The sequence below is a fragment of the Medicago sativa genome, chromosome 7 (assembly GCF_051527215.1).
Source record: "Medicago sativa cultivar Bolivia chromosome 7, Bolivia_mono, whole genome shotgun sequence".
Classification (NCBI taxonomy): Eukaryota; Viridiplantae; Streptophyta; class Magnoliopsida; order Fabales; family Fabaceae; genus Medicago; species Medicago sativa.
The window spans coordinates 75,799,629-75,809,384 of record NC_140755.1 but is presented as its reverse complement, the minus strand read 5'-3'; the positions used below and the strand labels follow the sequence as shown (position 1 = coordinate 75,809,384).

The following is a 9,756-nucleotide window of genomic DNA, read 5'->3' as shown; positions in this document are numbered from 1 at the left end:
TCATTTTTTTTATACAACGTATTGATACTAATAGACATGTAAGAACAGGGGAAAAAAAATAAACATTTGGTAGCGTGATCTCGAATAAAAACAATGAAAACTACAAAAATCTGAAAAGATAAAAAAACCAGGCATGACATAATAATGCTCACTCAAAGGAAAAAAAATGAAAAAGGAGGATATCAACAGTAACACATGTTGATGAGTGAAGTGGGAGAAACAATGAAAAAACATATAATGAGAGTAAAAAAAAAAAGTCTCAAGAAATCTCAGGTCTTTGTATGAGATTGTTAGTTTTAAAATTTTCAACTAAAAAGTCTCACAAAATCCATTCTACCAAATAATCCATTGAAATCTATAAGTTTTTGAATACCAAGGGACAATTTTTAAGTTGTGAAAAATCTTGATTGAATACCAACGGATTTTGTTGGACTCTTTAAAAAATCATGAAAATCTTAATTGAATACCACCGGAATTATTTCTAATCTTTTAAAATCTTGATTGAATACCTCGAGATTTTTCTAAAACTAAAAAGTCTTTTAAAATCCTTCGAAATCTCAATCCAATACATCCCCCTAAAACTTTATTCCTTAAACAAATGGTGAATATTTGTTAAAAAAAAATAGGCGAGTAGAAAAATAGACTGTTAGAAGTGTAAAAGCGTCCGCATGAACTTAACTAAGTTTGTAAGAACATTGCATAATTTATGCAGGGGTTGAGGTTCGAATCTCGAACACCCACTTCTCCACGTTTAATTGTGTGAGGTGAAGAAGCAAATTTAAACTCAACTAATGTTGCAGCAGCCCTCAATAATACTAAGGTAGCACACCTAATATCCTAATATAATACTCATGCAGCACACCTATTTGGGAGCAATTGTGGTGGAGTGCAAATTTTTTATTTTTTCTTTTTTGTTGTTGTAGAGAGTGCAAAATTTATTTATTTTAACTTTAACAATGTTGTTTTTTCACAGGTTAGGAGATAAGTTAATCAAAGTGCTTATTTCTTAGCAAAATTTGCTATTTCTAGTTGATCTAGTTTTGTTTGGGGTGAAGAAACTCCCCCTTATGTTAATGTTGCATTGACTTTTGATTTATTGCCACAAGTTGATTAATGAGTATTATTTTCTTGTGAAAAAAGAAATAAATGTGATTTTTTTTTTGAGGGAGAAATAAATGTGATTATGTTAATGTTATAACAGCAATGGCTAATAGAAGAATAACAAAACGAAAATCACAATTCAATCACTTTTTTACTTATACAAAAATGAGTTAAATATGTTTTGATTTTTATTCCCTAAAAAAAAATGTTTTGATTCTTATAAATATATAAATTTCTCATTTTAATCCCTTTAAAAAAAATTCTTTTATTTTTAGTCCCTTAGAAGTTTTTCATCACTACTTTTAGTTTTTATTTTTAACTCAACTCTTATGTAATCTTCGTATTTTTTAATTAAAATTTTCATGAATGTTTAAAATATTATAAAAATCTCTTCCAACAGTAAGTATTATAATAGAAGCATAACTCTGTTGGTAGGGACATGCATTATTATATGCAGGGGCCGAGGTTCGAACCCAGAAATAAAATAACAGAATTTATAATAATAATATTAATGTTTTTTTAAGGAATAATATTAATGTTTTTACACCAGTTATTAATTTTTATACTAGTATTTTCCCCCTAAAAAATGTTTATACTAGTATTTTTTTTCGAGGGATATACCAGTATTTTTTAAATTTTGAACTAGTATTATTTTTTACCGAGTTTCATACACATTTTATTAATAATGTAAAAAAATCCTTTTGTAAGAATATGCTAAAATTATTGCATTGGTCAAATCTTTTCAAGAGAATATTTTGGTCAAGAAAGACGTTCTACAAGAAAACCAACGTTTCTTCTTTATCATTCTAAAACAAAACCCCCCAAAATATTCATCACAACTCATTCATTTCACTCTTCTTGATTTCATCAAATCTCATCAAAGATTAAAATAAAAAAAAATGGACACTTCAAATCCAACTCTTGATTCCACCGCCGGCGACACCGAACCATTCCTCCGCCGCACTCTCCGCCGCACCATCCACCACACACCACCACTCCGCACCGCCACCCATTTCTTCCGTCGCGCCAGCTCACATCGCATGATGCTCCGCGAACCATCAGTCCGTGTCCGAGAGAGAGCAGCAACGGAGGTAGAAAACCGGCAGAGAGAGTGGGCTTATTCAAAACCCGTTGTAGCACTTGATATAGCGTGGAATTTGTCGTTTCTTGTTGTTAGTGTTGTCGTTTTGGGGTTGAGTAGTGAAGAGGAACCGTGTGTGCCTCTTAGGGTGTGGATTTTGGGTTACTTGTTGCAGGGGTTGGTTCATTCGGTGTGTGTTGTTTCGGAATTTAGAAGAAGGAGAAGGGATCATCATTTGGAAGATGATGATGATGATTCTGTTTTGGAGAGTGGTTTACGGTGGCGTTTTAGTTCTGAGAGTGAATCTGATTTTGCTTCTGAGCATGAGAGTGAGGAAAATAGGTACACATACAATTCTTTCAATTTCAATCTTCTTGTTTTCGTATGAATATATTTTTAGTCTATATATAAAATTGAAAATTTGTTAATTCTTATCTCTATAAAAATGTTGTATCATTTGTATTTATATTCGCATACACTACTAGCGTAGCTGAGATGAGGATGTTGCGTTGAATTTGTAGAAATGAGAATTGAGAACCTATAAAAATGTTGTATCATTTGTATTTATATTCGCATACACTACTAGCGTAGCTGAGATGAGGATGTTGCGTTGAATTTGTAGAAATGAGAATTGAGAACATTAGTTAGAGAGAGAGTTGGGGTAGCACCTATAGCAAAAAATATGTGAAAAATAGGCTTAGTGGTTTGGATATGTAGAGAGAAGACCTGTTGATTATGTAGTAAGGAGAGTAGATCAGATGGAGGATAGTTATATTACACGAGGTAGAGGAAGACATAGAAAAACTATAAGAGAAACTATTTGGAAAGATTTTGAGGTTAATGGGTTGGAGCCAAATATGGTTTATGATAGAACATTATAGTGTAATTTAATTTGATCCATGTAGCTGACCCCACTTAGTGGGATAAGGCTTGGTTGTTGTTGTTGTTGTTGTTGTTGCACTACTAACGTGAAGTTCACGTTAGTAGTGCAACAGTCGTGAAGTGATATGCCTGTCTATATGTTTTTCTCGAATGTAGACCTTAGTTGGCCTTAATCATGGCAAAAGTTACACGTAAAATTGCAAATAAAAGAACGTGGAGGAAAATGAATATTAGTGCATCAAAATCAAACTTAAATTTGGTTTATGTTGTTTTTGTTGAATCAACACATCGACCATGTCACTATCTCAATCATAAGGACGTGGAAGACCTTGAACTTCTACCTAAAGTTTGCAGTGTCAGTTGTTGTTAAAGTTTTGAACGATTGTCAAGCATCGATCGGTCTCTTGTAGATCAAATGAGACACATCTTTACGCGAGGAGTAATGCTGTATGCACATCCGTGCACATTACTTCACTTCTTTTCAGTTTCCATCACTACTCGTATAGAGCTGGTTTGACCTTGTTTTCTGCTTACCTTGCTCTAATTTTAACACCTATCTTTGTGCGAGGAGCTGTGCGCCGTGGTGATATGTGAGAAGTGTTATTCTGGAGTACACATGATTGAATTACAATGGAGGATAGTAGAACTGAAAATTTTAAATTTGAATCATTTAATATATGCACTGCATCATGTCTGTGCAGTTCAGATTTTCATTGCCTACTGAATTCTGTTCATAATTCAGAGTATCTTGTTTGGAATGTGGTTTAGCTTTGCTGTATTTAACTTTGTATTTAGGCCTTATCAAGTTTGTAACCTGTATTATTGGTTGAACTATCAGTATCATCAAGCACATAGAGTCTGCAAATACCATTCTATCATTCATATGGTGGATTCTTGGGTTCTACTGGGTAACTGTAGGTGGTCAGAGTTTGACAAAGGATTCACCTCAGCTTTACTGGTTAGTTACAACTTAGAGCAGTATCTCTTTATTCATTAGTACCATGTTTCTTCCTTGCAATTTTGTAACCATCGTGCATGTTGTGTTTTGCAGGCTATGTATTACATTTCTTGCTTTCGACGTTGTCATTGTAGTGATTTGTGTTGCTGTTGCATGTCTCATTGGAATTGCTGTTTGTTGTTGTCTTCCATGCATACTTGCTATTTTGTATGCAGTGGCTGATCAGGTAAATAGTTTTTCCTTATTTTATTGTTTGTCGTATAGGTTATCTTGAGATTACTAAATTTTTGTAGCTATTCATTTAAAAAATAAGAACAATGAATTTGGAGTATGTGTCATCAGTCTTACGTCAGTAGAGTTAGTCAAAACCGGTTCAGTTTCAATAGGGCTGATGAAGGGGATGTTTTGAACAATCATAAATTTTTTTATAAACTTTTATCATTCCATTTCTCGCATTTATCAGTCTTTTTCAACTTTATCAGACTTAATTTGACCTCAAATGTTGCAACAGGGAGCAACCATGGAAGAGATTGATCAGTTGCCAAAATATAAGTTTAGAATGATAAAGGAATCTAAGGAAGAAGGGGATGCCCAAGAATCATCCAGAGGAGTGATGATGGAATGTGACAGTGATACAGCTTCTGAGCATGTTATTGCCTTAGAAGATGCAGTAAGTTTCTAGTTATTAAATTTGGATTTTCTTTTTATTCAAAAATGTTAAAAAAAAATATTATTTTTTATAATATCTTACAACTATTCCATGTTTGGTGCTAAAGCCTTGCTGGCTTATTCCATGTTTGGTGCTAAAGCCTTGCTGGTTTATTCCATGTTTGGTGCTAAAGCCTTGCTGGCTTATGAAAACTTATTTACATCATGTTGTTACCTATTTAACACCTGCAAAATCATATCTAAATAGTGACATGGTAAACAATGTAAATTACAGTATTTTTGGCTGTAGATTTAACTTTTGTTCTAAAGGTTTAGGACATTTTACTTGTTTTTACATTTAATGGATCTGATTGATGGTGAATTCCAGGAATGCTGTATCTGCCTTTCTGCCTATGATGATGGGGATGAACTTAGAGAACTTCCTTGCAACCACCATTTTCATTGTACATGCATCGACAAATGGCTGCTAATCTGTGCTACCTGCCCTCTCTGCAAATTTGACATTTTGAGCACTGATAACCCCAATCAAGAAGTTTGAACTATTTACTTGTTGCATTGACTAGGTCGGCATAACCCTTTTCACAACAATCTCATATTCACTTTGTTGCAAGTACATTACCAGAGTCACTGACAAAAATTGGAGGTGAAATAAAATGGAATTCAATTTTAATTTCCATCGCTAAATGTTATAGACGCAAAACTCGAAGACTAGTTTCATTTCTTCGTCTCTAATTTTTGTCAGTAACAACTTGCTTCATTGTGTTGTCTATAATCAGCGGTTTCAACCAAACCATATAGGGAACAATTTGTTTCCATTGGTATATATGAAGAATTTGAGTCCTTTCACTTTAGCTCATAACTTGACTAAATTACATTTCTTGCTTAAGGTTCCACCTATTGTTTTATTTTACAGTATATCTCTTAAATGACAAGGTCATAAAGCTAGAAGAAAAATATGTTGCTTTATATGGCAAATGAGTTAACAGGTGTTGTGGGCTATGGAAATACTTTTTTATAGTTGATTAATACTTGATTTAGTGCATGTTTGTTTTAATGTTTCTCCTTTGTTTCAAAGTATAAAACACATTAACATAAAAAATAATTTGAATAATTTAGTGTAGAGTGAAAGAGGAGTGGCCTGTATTTAAGCGTTTTCAAATGATTTGTTGGTGTTTACTTTCTAAGAAGCATATACCACTCAAACATTTGACTTGATGAAAATTGATGAAAAGCTCCCAGTATCATGTGTTTCTATGTCGAATAAAGATCAGGTGACTTCTATTTTAATTTCTGTGAATCAATTTTAAAATATAATCGACGGGTCATTTATCTAATTATTGAGATCGACAACAGCATGATTGTGTCACTGCTAAAAATGAGAAAAATTCAATTCTGTTATTCCATATGATTGATGATAGCAGCAATCAAAAGTATACCTATTGCTTTCTATTTTTCGGGCAGAAATTAATATCACAGCATTTAGCAGTGGAAAAGAGGCTATATTAGAGTTGAACAAATCATGATTTATAAATACTTGCCTCAGTTGTCATTTTCATTTTGGTGATTATTTGGTTTTGCTCTTTATTGTGCCTGTTCCAAGGGAGTCATATCAGAAAATACATGTTTTTTTTCTTTGTTGCTTCATTTTCAGGATAACATCTACAATTTGAGTTTTACCAAAATTTGGTGGTGATACCAAACATGTACTAATACTACAAGCAAATTAACAATCCCTTCGAATGTTGCTTAACCAAACTGGAATCCCTGTTACAACCCCAGCAGAACCATCATCACCAGCCACCGGAATTCCGGTCACCGGATTAGAATATTCCATCACTTTTACCGTCACTGAAATATTGATAACACCATTTCTTCTAACCCTATTGTCCCATAACCTGTAACTGAAAAATTGCACCTGATCATCTTGCAAATACAAATCTGACACTGGTATTCTGGCCATTCCAACACTTTTAATATTCCCCCATGATGTTTTGCATTTCACATCAGCTATTATATACCTTGCATTCAATGGCACCTCCATCACAAGCTTCTCATTCCATAAAAGAAAGCTTCCTCCACCACATTCATCTGAATTATCTTTTGTGGAGTAACAAATTTCATTGCTTGAATCATACTTAAGAGAAACAAATGCATTTTTCTTTATGGAGTTTTGATTCATATGGAGGTTTTCTGCATTCAAAATGGTTATTTCTAAAATGCGAGACATCACCTGTATGATAACTAGCAATGTTTACAATTATGATGACTGTGTCGAGTTTTTTGATATCATAGAGAACCACAGTCAAATATGACTGATACGAGTTCAAAGATATAAAAAAGTTTGATGTGGTGACTTAACTTGATCGCGGTATAGTAGACCTCTTTTAAAACCCATGTAGCTAATTTGCTCCAAAACGTTGAAAACAATGTATAGGGTACTTTTTTGGGGCAGAGGAATCTTGGGAAGTGAAGGGTTGATGGAAAATGAAACGGGAAAGAAGTGGAGGGTTATAAATGTGTGTTTTGGAAGGAAATGTGAGGGAAAGAGGAGAGAAAGATAGAGGTTGTTTCTTTATGTTGATTCTCATTGTGTTTTTGGAAACGTTTGAGAAGAATGTATTTTAAGTAATGAGACATGGTCCAATTTGTGAAGGACCGTGGAAAATGCATGTTGACATTTTGAACTGTGGCTAGGGGTTAGAAAAATGAGCTATATATGTGGTTGTTTGGACTAGTTTTTGCTGAAGTTACTTGGAAATTTCATTTCTGCTGAGAGTAGTAGTTTTCAAAGTGGTGCCTGGTAAATGGTTGCAAATCCGTTCCAAAGTCCCAATGCTAAGTAAGTTCCATTTGGAAAGAAATTCAAATCCAAAATTTGTACAACCAAGTCAACTTTAGACTTTGGAATTCTCAAAAATAAGTTGATCCAAAATTCGTGTTGTACCCACATCCTTTAAATCGTGTTAACTAGTGCATCCAAGACATTTGTTAAGAAATGAAAAAATTGTATTGAAAAGAATATTTTTTAAACTTTTAAACAGTTGACTATATAAGGTCCAAAATATTTTTACTATATCCGGTTCTTTGACAAGTGTGATTTTTCTATCAATTTTTTTAAAGAAAAATAAAAATACTTAGGCTTGTCTTGATTATTAAGGTGCAATGGTGTAGTCCATGTAAATGTTTGGACTTGTCTTTTGAATATTTTCATGAATTATGGAGAAAACATTCTAGGATTCTGTATAAAGCAAAGTTTACCTTTAAAGAGATGATGCAACCTCTCTCTCATGTAGTTATTTAGGTCAAATACCATCTACAGTCCTTTAAAGTACATGATTATAACAAGTTAGTTCTTTAAGTGTTTTTTATTACAAATTGGTCCTTTAAGTCATAAAATGTTTGCACCATTATCCTAATTTCATCAAGAGCAGTGCTAGGGGCAGTCGCCCGTACAGTCGCGGTTGGTCACTCTCTCGTTTATAGGAGACACGTCATGTGCTTTTTAATATCTTAAACTTGTAACCGGCTGAACAAGTCATGAATTATTTTTAATTTTTAATTATTATTACTCAAAAATTGTGTTGTGCAGCAAATCTAAAAACACCTTAAGCGATTTCCAATCTCCCTTGTTTTTGCAGAAGGAAGAGCAGTAGAAGATCCTCAACAACATGAGAAGCTCATCTTAAGCGATTTCTTTCTTTGTTTCAAATATTGAATCTCCTTTCTGTGTCGAACCCATTGAATTATGTCATATTAAATTCCCCAATCGCAAGCTCTCTATTTTTGCTACAGATAGAAGAAGAATGAGATAGTAGCAGTAGAAAGGGAATACTTGAGTTTTGCTATGCTGGGTAACACAAAGAAAGGGAATACTTGAGTTTTTTGTGACTGTTCATAGTTATTGGCACAAGAATATGAATTCTTTGGAGATGGATAGTTTATTTGAATAATTTGACTTGACCCTTTTGTGAAACTTAGGGAAAGATTTGATTTTTGGTTGATGTTTAGGTGATTTAGGTACTGAAGGTTGAAGCATGGTTATGAGCCGCCAGGTTGTTGTGAATGTGATGTTGGTTCAGATCCTTCGTTTGGGGCAGCAGCAGCTATGGAGTATTTGTGAAGTGAATGGTTGTGTTCTTCAATTTCTTCCCAAAAATTGCATGCTCTCATCTCGTAGTGATACACTTTCAAGGATTCCATTGATGCTTGAGGATGATGGATGAATACAGATAGCCTTGCAGACTCTTTTTTTGTTACAAAAGGACTTGATTAAAATAAAAATAAATTAAACCATATTAATTGACTTACTCGGTTGCCTTTTACAAAATTTTAAATTAACAACCACCTGGACCAATGGCAGCGAAGGTGTCAAAGGGAGAGTGTTAAAGCAATTGTGCTTAGTTGTGCAGCAAATCTAAAAACACCTTAAGCGATTTCCAATCTCCCTTGTTTTTGCAGAAGGAAGAGCAGTAGAAGATCCTCAACAACATGAGAAGCTCATCTTAAGCGATTTCTTTCTTTGTTTCAAATATTGAATCTCCTTTCTGTGTCGAACCCATTGAATTATGTCATATTAAATTCCCCAATCGCAAGCTCTCTATTTTTGTTACAAGTCCTTTAGGCTCTCTATTTTAATTGACATCCTCTATCTTTCTCTCCTCTTGAATTATGTAAATTTAGGTTATTTATATGTAAATTTAGGCTTGAAATTCAAAAACAAGAAGAAGAAAATGTGTATAAATAATCATGTTTGATATCATAAGCACTTTTGGACGTACCATCTTAATGTTAAATTATAAGCACTTTTTAATGAAGTTTGCTGAAAAGATGGATGACATTGTAAATATTCTATGACTTAAAGGACCAATTTATAACAAAAAATATCTTAAAGGACCAATTGGTAACAAAAAAGAACTTAAAGGACTAATCTGTTATAAACATATAACTTAAAGGACTTCATGAGGTATTTGGCCTTTTATTTATGAAAGCCGCTCGGATCAAATTTTGTATGTCAGTGAGGGTTAAACCAAGTATAGCTAAATGGTTTCCTTCCCTATAAGTATGA

The 9,756-nt window shown here is 33.5% G+C and overlaps 2 protein-coding genes across 2 annotated transcripts; one reads left to right on the top strand and one right to left on the bottom strand.

The window, feature by feature from the left end:
• The first annotated feature begins 1,909 nt into the window (after window positions 1-1,909).
• LOC146908543 (E3 ubiquitin-protein ligase At1g63170-like) lies at window positions 1,910-5,745 on the top strand. Its single transcript, XM_085723519.1, has 5 exons — window positions 1,910-2,524; window positions 3,903-4,022; window positions 4,116-4,248; window positions 4,534-4,692; window positions 5,059-5,745. Exons 1-5 carry the CDS (start codon window positions 2,001-2,003, stop codon window positions 5,227-5,229), a joined length of 1,107 nt encoding a protein of 368 aa, XP_085579645.1. The 5' UTR covers window positions 1,910-2,000; the 3' UTR covers window positions 5,230-5,745.
• Window positions 5,746-6,300: 555 nt separating this feature from the next.
• LOC146908542 (BON1-associated protein 1-like) lies at window positions 6,301-7,053 on the bottom strand. The gene has a single exon (XM_085723520.1). It carries the CDS (start codon window positions 6,916-6,918, stop codon window positions 6,415-6,417), a length of 504 nt encoding a protein of 167 aa, XP_085579646.1. The 5' UTR covers window positions 6,919-7,053; the 3' UTR covers window positions 6,301-6,414.
• Window positions 7,054-9,756: the final 2,703 nt, after the last annotated feature.

Bases quoted from the DNA above. Each gene is read 5' to 3' on its own strand.
- LOC146908543 (XM_085723519.1), top strand. From the start codon at position 2,001: ATGGACACTTCAAATCCAACTCTTGATTCCACCGCCGGCGACACCGAA. The intron at 2,525-3,902 runs GTACACATACAA...TTGAACTATCAG, and splicing joins CATGAGAGTGAGGAAAATAG to TATCATCAAGCACATAGAGT. The intron at 4,249-4,533 runs GTAAATAGTTTT...ATGTTGCAACAG, and splicing joins TGTATGCAGTGGCTGATCAG to GGAGCAACCATGGAAGAGAT.
- LOC146908542 (XM_085723520.1), bottom strand. From the start codon at position 6,918: ATGTCTCGCATTTTAGAAATAACCATTTTGAATGCAGAAAACCTCCAT.